Raw genomic sequence first — 23087 nt, forward strand, 5'->3', positions numbered from 1 at the left:
CATATGATTTGTCAAATCGACATAGAAGGCTAACTTCCACATCCATTCAATATATTCTAAATCGGCAAAAGGGCGGTGCTTCTCATTTAAAAAAATTTCGATCTCTGCTCGAAGTTCAAAAAAGCGCTTAAGGACTTTTCCGCAACTAAGCCAGCATACGGCAGTATGATATGGTAAATCATTTTCTCCAATCTGTTGAATAAACTCGCGGAATTGTCGGTGATTCAGCCCAGTGGATCTGATGAATTTAACAACTGATATGACTGGTTTTAGAACTTAGACATATCCAAACATTTTCCGCACAAGTACTGTTGATGAATGATACAATGTAAGGCTAATGGTTTTGAACCACCATCATTTTCTACAGCCTTTGACACAAGTGCAACCACTCTTTTATTTTTACCATACATATTATTGCCTCCATCAGTTGTTATAGATTTCAAATTTCTCCATCGAAGGTTCTTTTTATTAATGGCATTTTCAACTCCCTTAAAAATATCTGCCCCAGTTGTCGTGCCGTGAATACTATCAATATCAAGAAGTTCTTCATACACTTCATAGCTTTTATCTACTCCGCGAATAAAAATCAACGCCTAATGCCACCTAGCGGATAGCTGAAAAAGATAGTACATAGTACCACTACTCGCCACTAGATGTCGTTAAGTGTCACAATACACAATAATAATTGAAATGCAAAAAAAGCGTAAGTTTGCTTAGATCACGCACTTTGCGACTATCCCAGTCTAGAAATATAGTTAAAGGCAGAAATTGGCCCTTGGAACAAACTGAAAAAATCATTATGGCCCGAAGGCTTCAAAGTTTGGAGACCCCTGATCTAGGAAATACCAAAAGTGAAAAGAGAAAAATATTAAGAGGAGTGCCACAAGGGTCAATATTGGGGCCACTTCTGTTTCTAATATATATCAACGACCTACCTCACGTGATGAACTCGTCAGGCATAGAAACTATATTGTATGCAGCCCAACCTTGGGCAAAAAAATATATAAAATAGATGATCCTCATATGATCCATACTGACATATTAGAGAAAGCTCGATCATGGTTCACACCAAATGACTTAATTCTCAATGAACAAAAAACAGAAACTCTATCTTTTGAAACAATTTGCTTAAATCGAGATAACAAAAATTCTACCAAATTTTTGGGAGTACAAATAGGTTCCTACCTGAAATGGATAGAACACATAAATAACATGTGTAGTAAACTTAGTAAGACGGTTTTTGCTATCAGAAGAATTAAAAAAATAGTAAATCAAAGTGCGGCACTTGCAACATATCATTCTCTTTTTCATTCAGTCCTTAGGTATATGGTATAATCAATTGGAATAATGCATCAAAGGTACATCTTAATAGAATATTTGTCATTCAAAAATCTGCAGTAAGAAGCATTGATCTCTGCCAATTATGATGAAAAGTGTCGACCAATATTTGTAAAACTTAAAATAATGACTCTATATTCAGTTATTGTCTATGAAAATCTGCTTCTTGTTCAACAAAACTTGTTGAATGAAGTTGCTCACAAGGATATAACCAACATGATACAAAAATAAATCAAACCTTATTCGTACAGCTAATAGGTTGAAAAGAACAGATAATATAGGAATTAAGCTATACAATGCCTTATCTGCCGAATTTCCTAACTTGCCATTTAGAAGATTCAAAAACTTATTGAAGAAAATATTAGCCAAACATCCTTTATATGAAATATATATAATACGTTAGCTATGTGTTTATAATTTGTAAAAGCTCATGGCTTTACATTTTAGTCAAGTCTTATAAGATTGGAATTTTATCTTGTTAACTTGTATTTTTTTTGTAAATCTAATTTATCTACCAGCATTTTTTTAAAACTATATTGACAAATCTTACCCTCTCAAACCTATTTTAGAAATTGTATTGATGTGTCTAAAAACTGTGTTTCTTGAGACTAATAAAAATTATTATTATTATTATTCATCCAGTTCCATCAATTAAATGTTTTTTCTGAATAACGTTTCTCTCTAGCAATGAATTACCATTAGCCAATAATAGTGATAGACAGCATCAAATATATTTGGGAAATAGATGAAAAAACGAAGAACTAGTTTGTATCGTATTCAAATCCATTTCATTTTTAAAATTTTTCCGTACGGCCGGCAGGCAGATATCTCGAGAATTCTAACAAAAACCGCTGTTAAATATTTTGTTGGATTAAAAAACAATGGACCGAAATAGTTTGACTTGATATCTGATATTTCCAATATGAATTATAATTATCAGTTTTATTTGTATTCGAAGGCTCTAAACTATGAACGTGAAAGAAATTTCAATTGTCATCAAACAAAATATGATTGATATAAGTACTAGATAATTAACCTCTGGTGAAAGTGAACGGCTCCACTCCATATTACACTTTTCTATTTCATTGTAATTATGATTTGATTATCAATATATACAGTACACTCTATTGATTCATTAATACTGGAATAATGTATTTGATTACACTGGTCTATAGTGGTTTTGTTGCCCTAGATATAAGATTGATTTTGGGTGTATTTATACTCACAATTCATGAAATTATCAATGGTTTTGTAAGATTTGCTCTCGTTTTCTTTTGAATATTTATTTTCATTTTACATTACAAAAATTCGAAAACAAGAAACAAAATAATAACAGATATATTTATAATCTTAGTTTTATTTGGAAAAAAAAATGGTACTTTGAAGTAAATAGAGAGGGAAATTTCGAAAACATGTTATATTTCCATGAAACGCCTTTAAAGAGCTTTTCTTTTATAATTTTTCAGAGTACAATCTCTTTTTAAAGACCAGCAGTAATCGGCCATCATGTGACAATCCCATCGACCCTGATTTCTTCCATTACTTTTAGATCCTGGTCGAACCGCTCTCCCTGCTCCTCACTATAATTTCCTAAATTATCTGGAAATTTATCCAAATGGTTGCGAATATACTGTAACTTGATACTCATATTTGCTCCTAGAATCTGAAAGTTTGTCAGCATATTTTGTACAATTTCTTCATAATTTGGTGCTTTATGGTTACCTAGGAAATTTTCGACTACCAACACAAAACTTTCCCAAGCTTTACTTACCGGAACAGTCATAACTTTAATGAAATCAGTGTCTTTCATCAATTGCCGTATTTGAGGACCATCAAATATTCCACCTTTCAACTTTTCCATACTAAGTTTTGGAAATTTTCTACAAATATATTTAAAACAATCTCCTTCCTTGTCCAAAGCTTTTACGAATTGCTTTATCATTCCTAACTCAATATGCAATGGTGGAAGTATAATTTTGTCTCTGCTCACCAACGGCTCTCTTATTACATTAGCTTTGCCGACAGTTAAAGAATTTCTTTCAGGCCAAACATCTTGTTTCCAATGACGTTGCTTTACTCAACTGTCCCACATACAAATGAAGCAAGGGTATTTCGTGTATCCACTTTGTTGACCAAGTAAAAAATTAACCGTTTTTAAATCCACACAGATCAACCATTGATGCTCCTAGTAATTGATTTTTTCTAACACTAATTTGACATTTTCATATTCTTCTTTGAGTTTTGTAGAATGGGCAATTGGAATTGATGCAAATTTATTTCCATTATGCAGTAAGACGCATTTTAAACTTCTTTTACAGCTATCAATAAAAAGACGCCACTCAGTATGTTTGTATTCTTTCAAACCCATGTCCAGAAGCAGCTTCGCAATATTATTACGTATACCAATCCTTCATTTTCATCAAAAAATTGTAATAGCTCACTTTCTCGCGTTCTGTACGTTGTAATTGTAACTGTCGGTGCCAATAAATTTTTTTCTTTCAATCTTGAAGCTAACAGTTCTGATCCTTGTTTTGATAAATTTGGATCACGTATTAAATCACTGAGTTCATTTCGAGAAAACAACTTTGGCGTAGATGTTTCACCCTCCCGTTCACTTCCACTGGTAGACTGATTCGATTTCTATGAATTTGGCAACATCATTGTTTCTCAGGGCATGCGAATCACTTTTGAAACATAAATAGGCCGAGGGAGATTTTCACTGTGTAAAACAGGACATTTTGTAGACCGTAAGTCTGGATATCTCCACGTTTGATTTCAATTAAAACCTTTTGCATCTACTACGCAAAAGTAACAATCATCGAAATTATTCTTAGGCTCCATCCAGATCATAGGAATACCAAAGTCTAATTCAGAACGTTCTCCTTTTTTCCACAACCGCAAAGACTCAACACAAGACTTACAAAATTTATTAAGAACCCATCATTTATCTAATTTGTCCATTTTAAAACCGAAATATTCAGCATAAGTTTCCTTAACAAAGTCTGTGATATTTCTTTTCTTAGATATATAAATACCACAAATATAACAGAATAAATCACTACTATATTTGCACTTCCTTCGTGACAAACTCATGTTTTAAAAGACAAGATAAATATATTAGAAGAACGGACACTCAACAATTGAAACAAAATATTAGCATATAACAACTCATCCAGATTTCCGTGTTAGTACTTCAATATTATCAAATAACTGAGTTCTCAACTGTTTTGCAGAGCAAGGAGCCCGAGAAGTGGGGATCACGTGATGTTTGTACGCGCAAAGAAGTTACGCAGAAGCCTAATCATGACTGACATAAATTTGTTTACTAACGAGCCGAATATTATTAAAAATACAAGATACGTAAAAATCATAAAAAATAGAGCACATTCAGTACTTTCATAAATATATTCGTGATTTAGGCACTCGAAAACATAAAAATTTGCAAAAATATCCAGGGCAACACAAAAAAAAAAAATTGTTGAGCTGTGTTATCATTCATTTGTTGCTTTCTTCGATTGATTCAAATTTATTATCATTATTATTTTGTTCTTTCAATATTACAGAAAAATGATTTGATAAAATCTAAAGAAATAAAAATCCTGCATTCAGGGATACACCATTTATTACTTAATAATGTGGATAACACTCGTCAGGATAATTATTACTAAGCTCCTACAGAGAAGTGATAATGTAGAAAAAAATACAGAAAACACTTAATCAGAAACTGATGATATAAATGCTAGAACTCAATCCTTACTTCCGGACTTGCCATTTTCTTTAACAGCAGACCTGCTACGAGATCTGGACCTAGATCTCGAACGCTTATCGCTGGTGCGGGAGCGGCTACGGCTCCTCTTCGGAGATGGAGAGCGGGTCCTAGTGCGACGTCTGGAACGACTGCGGGATCTCGAGTTGCTTCTTGACCGAGATCTACGATCTCTAGAGCGACTTCTGGAACGGCTGCGAGACCTAGTAACACAATACAAATTGGAATATTTCCATAATTCAGAAGAAGGTATTGTGGGGGGGAAGAATTCGTAAAGGCGTAAAGGTCCAATTACATACTTTTCATATTATATTCTGGATAAATCGATAGTATTTGTTTCTACTATAATAGGCAAACTGATTGAAATATAAGCACTAGGAATCATCTGGAGGAGACCACTGGTTGACGGGAATTTTGTAACCAGCACAAAATCATCATTGGTAGAATCATACACTTTTTAAAATGGTGTGACCGAAACTGGTACTTTCATCTGAAGGACCACTTCTTCACAAAAGACGATGGACTGCCAATTTGGTGGAAGTGACACCCTTCACAGTTCAGATCTTTTGAAGTTCTAGTAAAAAAACCAACAAGCTCCCTATTTTGATAAGATTTGTCTGTGATATACGGGACTGTGGAGACATGGAACTAGATGCCTTATTGCAACACCCCAACATGAAAGTCACAATGGACAAGGAATCCCAAAATCCAAAAAAAAACACTTTGTTCTTCATCAATGAGTTGATAAACAGAAAGTAATAGAAATTTGAATCAATTTGAAATAAATATGTCAACATAACTAGGCGAAGAATCTGCTAGATTTTGGTAACTCTTAGTCCATCTGAATGGTCAATAAAACTTCTGAGAATAAACAAGGCTGATGGGTCGCTCTACATCAATTTCAAAATAATCAAGGATTTGGTTGGATTTCTCATTTTCAATCAACTTTCGTGGAACAACTATTGTCCCGGTGGCGGATCCAACAAGTGATCCAGAAAATGTTCAATTATGGGGCCTAAGCCAGTCCAACAATCTTGCCAATTACCAAACCACAACCAATATGAGTCCCATTAACTTATTTAACTGAAAAAACTGTCACTAATTCAAAATATAATGTTCTGTGAAAAAAAGAGGGCGATAATGATTTTAAGTGATGGCAACAGAACATCCCTCCTCTATTCACCATTCATTGAACGACGTTTTCTATTTCTTCAATGAAATAAAGAGAATATATTACACCAAGTAGAGTAGTTGGTTCCATTTCAAACCCATATCATGTTCACTCAACATCTCAATTTTCATTTATTTATAGTGAAAAATGTATCTCAAATTCCTAAATCCGCTTCTGTATTATCCACCATATTCATAGCATAGTCTCCCTGTTTATTCATGCATATATTGCTTGGCATATAAACTTTTTTCTGGGACCTATCATTACAGTTGGCTAGTGCGTTAAATTGCCAAGAAATGCAAAGAAATTCCAAATGAGTCAAGAAAATGTTGAGGGGATAGAACTTTTGTGGATTGCGTACTACTTGAATGAACTCTATGTCTACCTTAATTGCGTCATACTGAACTTCATACTCATTTTTCTTGATTTTTCTGAAATTTTTTTGACTCTGGCTGATAGTCTGTTTCAAATGTATGATTGGATCCCTTACTTTTATTTGCTTTGTTGATGAGTATTGTTGTTGCTTCAAGGCTTTTAATAGTTTGTTTTTGTTTTGCATTTTGTCTATAAACAAATCTTTTTCTACAAAAGGTCTTTCAAGTTTCTGCAACTACAAAAGTACGAAACATTTATGAAAAAATCTACATAAGTTTCATACCAAATTCATGGAAATTCGAAGATGTTTCAAAAATATCATATTCGAAACAATTTGTTGAAGGTGTATTCATTAATTTGCGAAGACAATGAATTGTTGTTGATGTGGATTACAAACACCTCAAAAACCACTTATTCTAGTGTGTATTTTCAGCATTTCCTTTTCATTAAGTGGTCATGTCTGACTACATACATTTTCCACAACTGGGATTGCATGTGTATTATGATTACATTACGTTTACTGTTCACCACTTGTTCTCATAATACACACAAGTAATCGATGGTAAAAATATTTCGAGATAAAAATTGGGATGTTTGTGCGACTAACACACCATGATACATTTTTTCTAACCACCAATTCCTGTACAAGCTTATCAACTATTCAATGAGACATACAAGAATAGCGTAATAAATTGAATTAAATGAAATAATTTGAAAAGATTTTCGAATTGAAATGATAGATATTTTTAGGAATAAATTAGTTTCTGAGAAAAAAACTGTATCTTTCTACTCCACATTAATGAAAAAAATTTGGAAATCTTGCGAAGAAAGGAAAAGTGCAATGAAATTTTAAGTAAACTCTCATCAAAGATATGTAGATTGTGCAGTTTCTGTCAGATACAAAATATATAGTAGAAAATGCCCTATCGAAACAACTACTTTCATTTGAACATTGAAATATACGATTGTCACTATTTTACATATTAAAGGACTTGATGAAAAAGTCGTTATTTGTAAATGATATTTAAAAAAAGATTTGCAGTGTAATCCTGCTTTCAAATTCATTGTATATTACTTGGCAGAATGAAACTTAGCTTAGATTCAGGGAATCTTTCACTCAGTTATGGTAAAAATAATCACCTGACAAGTTAAAAACCTGAATTGTTCAAGATAAGTACTACCTCGTTCAAAATCAATGATACATTCTGGTTGTACCGTTTGTGATGTGTCCTCACTTACTTTGGTCATTAGCTCTGTTACTGTATTTTATTTTTATACTTTAATGTATACTATATGTCAAGTACAGTTTACTGTTTCAAAAAAGAGATAAAATCATAATAAAAACAAACTATTTCTTTCAGAAACTATCCCTTTTCATTAAAAAAGCAATAAAACAAGTTCCTCATATTCCTTCTAAATGTAACTTTAAAGATTTTATTTGTAAAGTTTCCAGCTGGACTTGAACATACAGCCTTTGTTTCCCAAATCTTCTTCATAACCTATAAACAAATTCAACAACCAGCCACAAGAAAAACCTTTAGTAACAGTACACTGGCCAAAGACAGTAGTCTGAATTCCACTTTCAACACCTTATCAGCAACTGTGTGCGGCATCTTTCATTCAAACCTAAATAGAAGGCCCTATATCGCCGGATTTCTTTCTACACTTATATACACTCACATTACTGTAAAGTTAATTAGTTTATAAATTTGTAAAAGGTTTTTTACCATTTTTTGTGAAAGATCTTGTGATACAGTAGTGGCCGTGTCGAAAACTTTGTAGCTAGTAGAAGTGTGATCAAATCAACTAGGTAGTTGCACTAGGGGCATGCCCAAAAGAGTCGGCTATCTCGCACTGGCTCACAGTAGTTTCTCGATTGTTTTAAGCAGACGTATGTAGTAGAGAACGATGTACTCTAGGTGGGTTCTACGAAGTCAGTGGGAGACAACAACTAGGCGAACAGTGAATGTACTCAATGCGTGTTACCTGTCTATCGCCCATAGATTCTTAACCTATAAACATGGCAGTAAGGTCAGGTCCATTTCCGTACCATTTTACCACCTTTCAAATCAACTTTCTAGTTGAAATCCATAATCATTGATTTAAATAATATACTTTTGCATCATGTCAGCATTGATCAACACGTATTATGGATATCAACTATGTTGTTCTCACCAATTCAGGTGTTTTGTCTGCCTACTTTAATATTCATACAACAAGATGTAATTGTCACCACAGTTAATGAATCTAAAGAATAAATATTGAGAATAATGAAAATGAAGTTCAAAACCCCTGTAAATAAAAGGTAAAATAATAAACCATGAAATTTTACTATAAGCTATTCAGGAAGCTGAAAATTTTATGTAAATCAAATGTATATAGATCTACCAGCATTGCTTCATATCTTTAATAGTTCCAAATTCCAAACTGGTATTTATTAAATATCAAAAAAATCATTGGTGATGAATACAACCAAATTTTGTTAAAGAATAGTGAATAACGCTTTCTAAAAATAATCATAGGATAAAACAATTATTACCAGTATTTGTAGCATCACACTAATATAACAAGAAACAAAGATCTTATGTGAAAAAACTCATTTGATGCAAATTAATCGCAAGATTTACACACAAAAATTCACAAAATGCAAATATGTATTTTACAAATAGTTTTTTCCTGTTCAAGTAGATTTAATACTTTAATAATTATTGAATGTCTGAAGATGCTATTGTATAGTAAAACACATATGATTTTGTAAACTGTTTAGTTTAAATCTCACAAGAAAGTGTTGTTAAAAATGTATTTTCAATTGCTGTTTGAATTCGTCAAGTGTAGATACAAATTATTTAATATTCTGCAGTATTCACCTTATAAAATTTTCAACTTCATGTCACTTGTCTGCATGAGAGGTAGAGAAACTCTGAAAGAAGTAATAGGCATCAACAGATTGAATAAACACTTCTCATGTTCCTATATCAACGATAAAGCATTTCTTTTAAAAATATATAAGAGAGATGCATCTGATATACAGAAGTAAAAGAAAAATTAAAAATTTCCTGCGTGAAAAAAATGTCTCCTTCAATTTGAATGTGGCCTACAAAAAATGTTTTCACTTTCCTTCCGTTATATATTTTGTGTCTAACAAATTGGCAAAATACAACAGATCGCTCGCTGTATGATCATCTATTGATTTGATAAAAAAACATTTCCATTATCACAACTAAATAATCTGCCCTTCGACTTTTATTTCCCACAAAAAATTTCAATGAAAGTATTTGACATATTCATTTTTTTTTCTTATATGGAAATTACCAAAACTTCTACAAATTATCTAAGAGCAGTAAATCCATGTGCCAATATCACTTTATAAAAATCATATTTCGGTTGTAAAGAGTTGAATGGAATTCTTTTCTCATTCAACTGAAGTTGTGTCAAGTTTTTATAACCCATTATTATACTAATCAGAAAATTAACATTTTTTATGAATAGTCTGTCCTACCAAAATCAAATAAAAACTCTTGAAATTTTTGCTGAAATAAACTGACACAATATACATATATTCTCAAACAAATGCACAGTGAATGCAATTGTGAACTTGTCATGTAAAATTTTCCAGTATTTAACAAAACAATTTTAAGAAAATTAGTAATTCGAGTCTCACAAAAAATTATACACAATATTTAATGACATTAGTTTTGTGTGGGAGTATTAAAGAGTAAAATTAAATAACTTGTTTAGAATTAAAATCACCACAGACAAATAATACTTATCTACTTTAAGAATATATTTTAATATAATAATACTCTTAGGAAGGGTTATTTAAAAAAAACTTGTAATAGAATCAACAAGAACATTGTGTACAAAACTTCAGAAAATATTTCAGAAATATCAAATCATATATCTTGTGTACCAAATTGCTAGATATTATAAATATAGTGCATACCAATGTGCATGAAGAAAATACCATTAAAGCATTTTACATGTGAAAGATCATCAATTTTTATTGAAGATTCATTTGTAATACGTGTTTGGTCAGTTAAGGAAAATTTTGGTTTTGAAGGAAATTACATCAAATGATTATAATAAATACTTATACTATCCCAGCTTTGTTGGATGCCAACAAGAAAATATTTGCTTCAACTGCTTGCTGGTAAAAAGAAATGCTCTACCTTTACGATGTTGATTTATATATTACACCTAAAAAGATGATCCAAACTTATACTTTTTGGTTATTATCAAAATTTTTACACTTTCAACAATGTTCAAAAACTGTAAAAACCAATAATTTCAAAGGAAAAGTATGAATACGTTGTGATAAGTTGCAAAGTCTCTGATTGAGTTCTGGATCAACTCAAATATATGGTCAGGGTATCTTACTCCATTTTTTTTCAAGGACAAAACACAAGCACTATAGGAAAATCCTTAAGGCGCTCTCAGAGAGGTGCCTGTATAAAAATTGTTTCAAATGGTTAATATTTGAATTCAAATAATCTTGGGGCTACATAATCTGATTGCCGAGACATCACCAATATTTCACTGCATTAAAATATTTCATTATTAACTGTTAAGATCTTGAGACATGATATTTATTTTATGTATAAAGAATACTGAGTTGATGTTCATTCCCTGGGATCTTAGAAACCTGAGTGCCTCTAATAATACTCATCTATCAATACCCATTGTGCATGCAACCTTTTATGTCCTACATATTACATATTATGTCCTACAATATTCAAGAAATCCAAAAAATATTCTCATATAATGATAATTGGCTTATAAACATTTTGCTTCATGAAATTCAAAATCACAAGCATGAAATACACCATTATGTACTTGGTAACTAAGCAACAAGAACTACTGATAACACTTTTCCCATACCAGACCAAAAAAGTGAAATGTTTTTTTTTATTAAAAATAAGTCTGTAATGGAATTGGTCGATACTTGATGAAAATCAATAGCATACCATTCAAATACATACGTACACAACTAAAGAAACTACTGTAAAGTGAAACATGTGTTGCGGTTTTGTAAACTGTTTAGTGTTACTGGAATGAAATAAGTACATATTATCTACATCGATAGTACCTATGAATACATTTGAAAACAATTACATTTTCAAATATATTTTGTTGTTTTGAACAAAGAGAAAAGTGTTTTGTTTTATCTCAAAATTTCCTGTACCAGAAAGATCATTAAGTTCAACAAATTCTTGTCTATTTTGAAAATTACCTTGAATTATTATAATGAAAATGAATTTAATGAAATGTTTACATTTCTTCAGACTAATTACAGGAAAGCTAAAGAACTAATTCACTGGCTTGAGGAAGCTATTGTATAGCGAAACACATGTCACAGTTTTTGAAAAACCCTTTATAGTGAAAATCATACAATAAACTGTATTGAGTAGTTTTTTAATATGGATTTTCATAAGTATCGGCCAGTTCTATTCAATCAAAAACAATTTGTACATAAATTTAATTTTTCACTATTAGATTTCCAATCCAATTTTGAACTTTTTATTAATGGTTTCTTCATTCTGGCCACAAAAGTTTTTGAAATCAATTTAGTAATGAAAAAATTTATATTTTCCTTTTTTTTAATTGATGTATATGAATTTATTTAATATCAGTTGTTTCACAGAAAAAAATGGATTTCAATTTTTCAAATATTTCCTGCACTATGACAGCTATCAGAAACACGAATTTGACTCTGTTGTCCTATTTTGAGCAAAAAGCATTTTTAATTTCAAGTGATAACTGTAGTAAATAGTTACCATAAAATAATTTTCCAGTAAGAATTTGAACATAGATGAAAAATATAAAATTGGATCATACTGAAACTATAAGTCAGTTTATGTGAATAGGGTAATGGGGTCTTTGAAGCTTTCACAAAAATTTCAAATCGAAAATTACATCCCGTTGTACAATGTAAAATCAATCAAAAACAGTAAATCATACATTTCAACCATCAGAATTCAAACACTTAATAAAAATTCAAAATCATGCATACCTGTGCCGTCCACCGCGTTTATGTCTAGTACAATCTCTAGCATAATGCCCCCTATCTCCACACTCGTAACAGCGATCGTCAGGGTGAAAAGGTTTACTTCGAGACCTCGGGGGTGGTCCCCTGTACCTGCCACTACCGCCTTTACCGTTGGACATTTCGACTCTTGCTCTTCGGCCACATATCGTTCGACCATCTAGCAAAAGACGAAAATGTTAGTAACCAAATGCTTATGTATTGAAAAGCATACATTTCTCTACTCTTGCTTTCCGGCCACAGACTCTACGACCATCTAACAAATAAAGATGAACATAACTTAGTGGAATGCCACACAAAACATCTGGTAAGTTTACCTAGTCCTCGGATAGCATCTTCGGCATCTCTGGCGTCCTCGAATTCCACAAACGCAAAGCCGGGAGGATTCCGCGCAACCCATACATTTCTCAAAGGGCCATAATATTTGAAAGCATCTTCTATTTCTTGTTTCGAAGCACTATTTCCCAAATCTCCGACGTAAACTTTACAATCTGAATTGTAACGAGACATATCGTGAAAACGCCTAGAAGGAAGGAGAGGAAAAATTAACAAAACTATTGATTACCTATCATGGAAAGCGCCATGGCTTCTCCAGAATTCAAAACCTACGTTTTCTTTTCTCAGTATACAAGATTTCATCAAAACTTCAACACAAGCACATACTTGATCACTAATATTAAATATCCATGCACAATACTTTTCCGAAAGTCAAAATATTCCTAGATTGTAGAAATGTAAAAACAAAATGGATGATGAAAAACGCCAAGCCAAACCAGTAACGCTAACAGTGTTGCCATTGCTAACCCAATAAAGCTGTTTTGCGCGAGACAAATCAAAAAGACAAAAAATGGGATTGAAATGCTCGAAATTAGCTGAAAACTTCATACTCTAAATACTGTCGTAAGAGAGCTCAATGTCTAATCCAGACATAATAGTCTACAGGGAATACGGCCATGAAATAACAGTAAACAGGTGACCTCTAGCCAAAAACATAGGTTTCCATGCTAACCAATAAATAATCCGTCTCTCATTTCCTCAAAACAACATATCAACTGTCAGCGGCGGTACTACAGAAAGGGGTTTCATTTTGATTGTAAATTTCGAAAATATCAAAATTTATTTATAGAGTATTTATATATGACAGAGTCTGATCTAACAACATTTTTGGAATCTACAGCACCCGGTATCCCATTCAACTGCACAATGTGAAAAACAAAGAAGCACACTGCATCACTCAAGGTATCTTCTCCAACTCTTCCAATTTGGCCAGAAGAAGCTGCCGTTCAAAGAATACCCTTCCGAAATGCATATTTTCGACAAGACACTTCGCCCCAGCATACTGCAATATGAATGACAATGTGACTCAGGATATAGTCGAAGTAACCTGTATTGTGAATAGTTAAAGCTATCAGCATCTCAAAGGTCAAAAAACAATATAGAGAAATAATGCTCCTGCCAACTAGTCCATGTGGACTGAGGAAGTGGCGGTTCGTATTGGATAATTTTTACTAACCGAGTTTTATGATTGGCTGAAGAGTGATAAAATTAAATTTGAAGTCATGTTACGGTGACGAATAGAATGCGAGAATGTTTATACACTTCGTGTTGTCAATGTTCAGGAACTGTTCGCGATTTGAGTGTTGAAATTCGATATTGATGCAGTTATAATTACTTAAAATTTTTGTTATCTGTTTAAAATGTGGCGTCCTTGGACAAGTACTGATAGTAATAATAAGTGTGATAACAACGAAGACTTTTTCCTGTGTAGTGATTCCAATAGCGATGGTGAACAATGCGAAAAAACACCAGTGAATAAGATTCCGATGCCTGCAAACGAAGGATCGCGACTAATCATTGTGCATTGCGGAGGAAGTAAAGGATGGGTTCCGAATTCTTTGAAATTATGTGGAAAAAAACTTGAAAACTGCAATGTTGACTATCATAAAAACATGAAAGCTAATATTTTTGAGGAATAGTTTGAAAACACATTGATCCCGAATTTGGATGCGAATAGTGTAATAGTTCTTGACAACGCTTCTTATCATTCGCGACAGCTCATCAAAGTACTAAATAAAAATTTGAGGAAAGATGAAATACAGTTTTTTAATGGATCACCATTTATATTTTGAAGATAACTATACAAAAAATCAACTACTTGAAGTTTTATAGACAAAAACGTTTGAAAAAGTGTATGCCCTTGAGAGTTTTACTGAAAAGTATAGACACACCACACTGAGACTTCTGCCCTATTTTTGTGTTTTCAATCCCATCGAGTTGATTTTGGGGAAAATTGAAACAAAACATCAGGCGTGAAAATAATTTTCCAAAATTTGGTAAGAAAGTGTAATTTTAGTTGAAAAAGATATGGAGATTGGACGCTTCCATATTATTGGTGGAAATAAATTGATCATTGATTTAAATGACGACAGTGATAGTGAAACAGAGAATAATGAGGAATTATCAGAAGCTTTCAAAGAAAGTTAGTGAAATGCTTTTTAAGCGATCGACTGTATATGTAGTATTCAGATATTTTCAATTATCACTCTGTTATTTCAATCCCTACTTTCCCACTCATCTATATAAACGAAATATTATATATATATATATATATATATATATATATATATATATATATATATATATATATATATATATATATATATATATATATATATATATATATACATATATATACATACATACATATATATACATATATATATATATATATATATATATATATATATATATATATATATATATATATATATATATATATATATATACCACCAACACTGACATAAAAACTTGGCAAGTTGACTTGGGTGTCACACCAATAGGTGGTTTCATTAATGTTTCGCTTGCGTTTACGCAGCTATAATTATCAAGTACTTTCTTGGTTTTTTCTCATTTTGTCTTCAATCGAGGACCGCCTGCCCGGTACTGACGATGCCTAATATGCTGAAACAGCTGTATACCGTTGGCTCTTAAAGTGAAATCAATATGGGAAGGATCAAAGAGTACTTATCTATTTATTTTTTGATTTTCATGGAATTATTTTCCAGCAGCTTGACTGCATTAACCTTTCTAGATTTCATATCATTTCCAGAAACATGTGGATTCGTTTTCCAATGGCATTTCAGAATAGCTTCCCAAATCTCTGTACCGCAGTTAGTAGATGCATACAGCCGAATTCCGGCCTCCCCCACCACTATGACGTATTAATTGCTTTTTTTATTGTTGTTTAGTAACATCAAGGCGATGTGACCTTGAAGGGTTTAATGCATGGATCGTTTAGAATTTTTTTCAAATGAGATTTTGTGTGTGTGTGTGTGTGTGTGTGACGTAATGATGTAATTACATTTGATTGGTGTGTGTATGTGTGTGTGTGTGTGTGTGTGAGAATGCACGGTACAGGGTTTCATCATGTGCTTGTCTATGTACAAACATACGTCTGCATATTTCGAAGTTCCTCCAAGTAATGAATGTTCCATCGATGCGACCCCACCAAGTTAGTCGTGTTGTGACGTCACAGCAATAACTGTTCAACGGCTAGAGAGCGACATGTTCACTCCACGACGTGTGGCAGAGTAATGGGTATTCATCGGTGCGCCCTCACCTTCCTCTCGATGTAGTGAAGGCTGTGACGTAACACACCGCCCTAGGCTTGCCATCGATGGTGACACGCAGGCAGTCGAGGACTGTGCTAACGTCTGTCCTCTGCGAGAACGCAACGTCCACTGCTTGCTCGTACCGACAACTCGTATCAAGTTGGGAGGTGAGCTTAGCGCATGGAGTTGAGAGGTGGGATTGGCTATGACGTCTTGACGAGTCCGATCAGACTGTATTTAAGAAGCGGACGAGTGTTGGTTATGTCAGTTTACATCAAGTGAGTTAGTGAGAACGTATCATACAAAATGTATTCCTGTGACTGTGGTAAATCTTTCACACGTAGTGATAATCTTCGCCGGCATCAGCTCCAGAGTTGCCAAGGAGGACCTGCAGTGAAACGGATGAGAGTGGACAATGCAGCACCTATGTATACCTGCAATTGCTGTAATGTGACAATTCCTATGACGCAAGTGAATTCTCACCGAAGAAGCATAAGTCATAAATATAATGCATGTGTTCAAGTGTCTGATGGTGTTCAAATGATAACGAATGCATTCAATTGCCGCATTGCAACATATAGGGTGGAGAGTTCGGTTGTATCCACTGACTACATGTCATTTTTCAATGAGATTAAGCAGAAGGTCATCGAATTACTGGAATCGGCCATTAGGATCCATAAAAGCATCAAGGTGAATATGGAAGTTTTTGGGAATTATATTCTTCAGACTCAAGATTCGAAGGACATGAAGTCGTTCAATTCCCAAAATGAAATAGTGGACCAATCTTCAGATTTGAATACTGTTTTTGATGGATTCCGTGATGTAATTGTGGCTCAAACGACAGAATTCCAGGAACGTGACTCAGGTATTTATTTTTATAAATTTCAACGAGATTGAATAGTAATGTTTTTTTTTATAATTTAGGGTGGACTTGTGAAAAAATAATGTTTCTCGAGGTTAACATTAATAAATACAGTCCACTGGAAGGACGTTCATATGTGAAGCTGCCTGAATGCATTCAATGGAAGAAAGCTGTTGTGAATGTCCGTAACGAAGAACAACACTGTTTTGCTTGGGCTATAACATCAGCATTATATCCTGCAGATGGTAGAGTGTCCGAACTTACATCATATCCACATTTTTCCAATGTTTTAGATGTCATAGGTATGGATTTTCCGGTTAAAGTTAATAGCAAAAATATTGAAAGATTCGAAGATAGGAATGATATTTCAATTAATGTTTACGGTTTAGAGAGTAAATTTGAGAAGGGGAAAATAAAGTATGAAGTGATTGATCCATTGCGATACTCACAGAGAAGACTCCGGAGACATGTCAATTTGTTACTTATAACTGATGACACCGGTAATGGTCACTATTGTTGGATCAAAGATCTTTCAAGATTAGTTTCTAGTCAACTATCAGCACATGAACACAAAAAATATTTTTGTGATGGATGTTTGATATATTTTTCTAACGAGAGATTGCTTTTACGTCATAAGATGAATAATTGTAATCACATTAGTACCACAATACCAACTACCAATTTTAAGGTCAATAAATATGGTAGGATGGTTGCGGAAAATAAATTAATGTTTGAAAACTTTGAGAGACAAATGAGGGTGCCGTTTGTGGTGTATGCTGATTTTGAATCAGTGCTTGAACCGATTCACATGAATGAGCCGAATCCCGGAAGTTCATTCACGATTAAAACATTCAAACATAGCCCATATTCATTTGCTTATTTGATAAAATGTTCATATAATGATGATTTGTCAAAATTTGTTACATATAGGGGTGTAGATGCTGCTCAGAAATTTGTGAGTAGCATTGAAGATGATTTGAAAGAGATACATGAAAATCATCTCAGATACCCTAAACCAATGGATGCACAAACTGTCGAAGAAGAAGAACAGTTTGTAGCAGCCATAACTTGTGGTATATGTAATAAACCATTTATTGATGGTGAAGTCAAAGTTAGAGATCATTGTCATGTCACAGGGAAGAAAAGATCACATGCCGCTCATTCAAAATGTAATTTGAATTTCAAAATACCTAATTTTATACCTATTATTTTTCATAATTTAAGTGGTTATGATTGTCATTTATTCATAAAAGAATTGTATAGGAATAAAGAGAAAGTTAATGTTATCCCGCAAACTAAAGAGAAATACATATCTTTCACGAAGCATCTCTTTACACACACCTTTACCGATAAAGATGGTAAGGTTAAGAAGAATTATCTCAAAATGAGAATTATTGATAGTTATAAATTTATGACTAATTCGTTGGAGAAGTTGGGTGCTAACTTGACCTCTGATCAATGTTTGGAGATGCATAAACATTTCCCACAAATTGAGAAATTCAATTTAATGAGACAGAAAGGTGTATTTCCATATAGTTTCGTTGATGACATCGACAAATTGAATTATCCATCATTTCCAACAAAAAATCAGTTTTACGACACACTCAATTGTGAACATATATCTGAAATTGATTATGATAGGGCTAGAAATGTGTGGAATTCATTCGAGTGCCAGAATTTAGGTGAATACTCTGATTTGTATTTGAAGTCGGATGTATTGCTATTATGTGATATTTTTGAAAACTTTCGCACCACAAGCTTAGAGATATATAACTTAGATCCAGCACAATATTACACTGCACCTGGATTATCTTGGGATGCCATGTTGAAGTATACGAATATTGAATTGGAATTACTAACTGACATTGATATGATTCACTTTTTTCAAAAAGGTATACGAGGTGGAATTAGTCAGTGTAGCGAGAGAAAACATGTAGCAAATAAAAAATTTTTACCAAATTATAATCCCAATGAACCTTCCACATTCATTACATATTTAGATGCAACAAATCTATACGGTCATAGTATGTCACAGCCTCTACCAACAAGTGAATTTACATGGTTGACACCTAATGAAATTCTTAATCTTGATGTGATGAATGTGAGTGTTGATGTTTGAAGGTGATTGACAATGTTTCGTGATGAATTTCACTAGTTCGGACTTCCATTGTCTATTATATAAAATGATTTGAAATCCCTGAAACAAGTAAAAAAGAATAATTAAAAAAAGAATAGTTGAAAATAACAATTATATTAAGCAACAATAAACCTGAAATGAAATGATAGTAAAATAACCTACAAGTAAAAATATAATAATTGAATAAATAAAAATTAAAGGAATGCAAAAAGAAAATAATAAAAATAAAAAAGTGTAGAGATTCCAAGTCACGTTAGTTCACGACGTTTCGATTGTTGGTATCTACAATCGTCTTCGGGTGATGACTGGGTACTTGTTTACTTGTTTCAGGGATTTCAAATCATTTTATATAATAGACAATGGAAGTCCGAACTAGTGAAATTCGTGAGTGTTGATAGTCCGTATGGGTATGTGTTTGAAGTGGACATTCATTATCCACAAGAGTTGCACGATAAACATTCTGATCTTCCATTTTTAGTTGAAAAAATGATACCACCTCGTACACAATCGAAAATTCCTAAATTAATTCCAAATTTGAATGATGAAAGAAAATATATTGTTCATTATAGAAATTTACAGCAAGCCATCAAAAATGGGTTGATTGTAATGAATACACATAGAGTATTGAAATTCAAACAATCACGTTGGATGAAACCCTATATAGATCTTAATACTGAAATGCGTAATATGTCTAACAACAAATCTGTTAAAGATTTCTATAAACTAATGAATAATGCGGTATATGGAAAGACAATGGAAAATGTCGATAATCGAATTGATGTTAGACTCGTTACGAATTGGGAAAATATAAAGAAAAATATAGGTGCCAGACTTATAGCCAGACCAAATTTCAAAAAATGTTCAATTTTCACAGATAATTTCGTTGCCATTCAAATGGGTAAAGTTAAAGTATACTATGATAAACCATTATATTTGGGATTTTCTATATTAGAATTATCTAAAACAGTCATGTATGACTTTTTCTATGGATGCATCAAACAATGCTTTGGTGAAAATGTCTCTTTACTTTACACAGATACCGACTCGCTCATTCTGAAAGTAAATACAGAAAATTTTTATGAATTCATGAAAACTAACATAAGTAGGTTTGATACATCCAATTACAGTATAGTTAACCAATTCAATATTCCAGTAACGAGATCAATCTTGGGTAACTTCAAAGACGAATTTCCGAATGATCCAATCATGAGCTTTTATGGTACAGGTGCAAAAGCGTATTACGTGAAATCTGTTGATGGTGAATTTAAAAAAGCTAAAGGGGTGAAACGATCGGTTATAAAGAATGAATTGACATGTGAAGATTACCAACAAATCGTCGAACAAGGTGGCATGATATTCAGAAAGATGAATTCATTTAGAAGCGTGTTGCATGATATGTATACTGAATTGAAGAATAAAGTTGCATTATCATACCACGATGATAAACGATTTATCATTCCTAATACTACCCACACGCTTCCTTGGGGTCATAATGATATTGAATTTTATCAAAACGATCCGAATGATAACATTCGTTGGATAACAAATATTATTCAACAATCACAATCTCAGGAGAGTCCATTGGATCAATTGATTAATTTATTGTCTGCCGAGATCAATGACTGAAATATCATTTAATGTCTTTAAAACCGGAAAATCCAATATTGATGTTTATGTAGGTATTCAAAAATAAAACTGTAATGTGATATTAATGTATATGTATTACTTTAATGAATATAAAAATGTTTTATTTCAATTTTCCTAACCAATTACTGCAAAGTATATAGCATAATGTAAATGAAAGAAATATCAGTTTGAAGAGAATCATCGTAGAGTGCACAATGTCTAAAACAATCGATAAGTTTAGTAGAAAAAGAAAATGGGGTGGTAATGTCATTCGAGGTCCTCCCGGGAATGGTTTTAAATTAACAAAAGATGCTCATTATGACATGCAAAGGAAAATATTGAAAAATACAAGTGAACCAATTGACAAGAGTGATTGCGTAACTGTATCATATCTTGAGGGGAAAATTAATGGAGCAAAGGAAGTTATACTACTAGCCCTACAAGCTGCAATACAATCCACAATAGGCAATATTGCTCGGGACGCCCGGCAAGCATTTGACGATAAAATTGCAGAGGCTCGGATAACTTTCACTCGTAAATTTGACAAACTTACAAGTGATGTAGACATAAAAATGTCTGACATAACAGCGTCTACAAATAAAAAATTTGATGCTATGTCAAACATAACAGGGACTACAATGAAAAAGTATGATGTACTGGAACATAGAGTTGAAGTATTGGAGAAAAACCATAAAGAAGTTTTGGAGAGAAACTATAAAGTCAGGCCATCATCATCAGGTGGACTGGGATATCCAGGACTGAACATGAATCCAAATGTTTGAATAAAACAGCCAAAACCAACTGATGATGTATTAATGGAACCAACATGGTGAATGTATTCCCTCGTAAGGTTAGGTTAATAGTTACGTTAGGTTAGCTGCATACTTACGTTAGGTTAGGTTAATACTTACTATAGGTTAGGTTGGGATCATACATATGTTAGGTTAGGTTAGGTGTTAGGTTAGATTATTACTTACGGTAGGTTAGCTTACTAGATTAGGTCAGGTGTTAGGTTAGATTATCACTTACGGTAGGTTAGCTTACTAGATTAGGTTAGGTGTTAGGTTAGACTAAGGTAGGTTCACACATACGTTAGGTTAGGTGTTCGATTAGATATTATGTTAGGAACGAATGGTGGAAGCATTCCGCGCGCGCGAAGCGGGCGTTTACTAGGAGGCAGAGGTCCCGCCTACCAGGGGCCGGAGGCCCCACCCACCTGGGCGGAGCCCAGGCGGTGGGCGTGGCCCGTAAGGGACACGCCCCCCGTCGTCGTCACCCACTTTTCAGAGACCCCGCCCCCTTCCCGAAGCCCCACCCCTTCCCGAAGCCCGCCCTTCCCCGAAGCCCCGCCCCCCAACTCCCAACATTTGCGCATGTACACCCCTACCCTCAACGCGCATGCGCGCTCTCACCATTTTCCCACCACTCACGCATCGAAGTCGATACCCTTCGGAGAGCACTCCACAGCATTCAGTTCGACAAGTCATCTCATCGAGAGCAGTCCACTCCACTAAAACGCAGTAGCTCCCAACGACCAACTTGACATTTGAGTAAGTAAATTAAGAATGTTATTTTTTTATATCAACTAACTTTGTATTATTTTTTCTTTTTCAGAATGGCAACCAATACACAGGAGGTGAATAATGCTGTGGCGTCTATTCTGCCGGTGTCCGCTGACCAGGAGGAGGCAGCATCTTCGGGAGCGGTGCCGGGTGACCAGGCAACCACTTCGCGTTCGCGAGTTAGGTGCAGATCTGCTAGCCCTGACTTATTCGAGGAGGGGGAGGAAGTCAGGCCCGTGAAGAAGGTTTGCCAACGACCTGCAGCGAAGGTTGGTCCTATTTCTAAGTACCGAGCTACTTGCAATAGGACTAATCCTTATGCAGGTAGTTGGTCGACCTCTAGTAAGAGGGCCTCCACACCACCACCAGCAGCAGCAGTGGAAACTCCGAGGATTCCTTTTCCGGAGTTAGTGATATTGTCTCCGTTGGTGACGCGACTACCACCGCTGCCAGCGACACCGGCGGATCCTGAGGTGTTGGTGCCACAAGTAGTGCGACAGCCTATCGGTGAGGTTAGTGAAAAGTTGAGTGGTTTTCTGCAGAGATGTAAGGAAGCAGAACACGCTGCCCGATTAAGTAAGGCCGCGTTGGCTAAC

The 23087-nt window shown here is 33.9% G+C and overlaps 1 protein-coding gene across 2 annotated transcripts; it reads right to left on the reverse strand.

Moving 5' to 3' along the window:
• Positions 1-4942: 4942 nt before the first annotated feature.
• LOC111512620 (serine/arginine-rich splicing factor 7) lies at positions 4943-13489 on the reverse strand. 2 transcript variants are annotated; one of them, XM_023168762.2, is made up of 5 exons: positions 13303-13489; positions 13011-13216; positions 12908-12949; positions 12661-12853; positions 4943-5307 (listed from the first exon to the last, which is right to left on the reverse strand). In XM_023168762.2, the coding sequence occupies exons 2-5, from the start codon at positions 13201-13203 to the stop codon at positions 5085-5087; spliced, it is 651 nt and encodes a 216-aa protein (XP_023024530.1). In that variant the 5' UTR covers positions 13204-13216; positions 13303-13489; the 3' UTR covers positions 4943-5084. The 2 variants fall into 2 exon arrangements, with proteins under 2 accessions (XP_023024530.1, XP_023024531.1); XM_023168763.2 differs by lacking the exon at positions 12908-12949 and having other exon boundaries at positions 13303-13488.
• Between the last annotated feature and the right edge of the window lie 9598 nt (positions 13490-23087).

Source organism: Leptinotarsa decemlineata, unplaced genomic scaffold, assembly GCF_025532065.1.
Source record: "Leptinotarsa decemlineata unplaced genomic scaffold, Ldec_3_MD MMD2_P_RNA_scaffold_12, whole genome shotgun sequence".
NCBI classification, from domain to species: Eukaryota; Metazoa; Arthropoda; class Insecta; order Coleoptera; family Chrysomelidae; genus Leptinotarsa; species Leptinotarsa decemlineata.

Bases quoted from the DNA above. Each gene is read 5' to 3' on its own strand.
- LOC111512620 (XM_023168762.2), bottom strand. From the start codon at position 13,203: ATGTCTCGTTACAATTCAGATTGTAAAGTTTACGTCGGAGATTTGGGA. The intron at 12,950-13,010 runs GTAAACTTACCA...TTTATTTGTTAG, and splicing joins AGATGCTATCCGAGGACTAG to ATGGTCGTAGAGTCTGTGGC. The intron at 5,308-12,660 runs GTATGCATGATT...TTGTGTTACTAG, and splicing joins AAACGCGGTGGACGGCACAG to GTCTCGCAGCCGTTCCAGAA.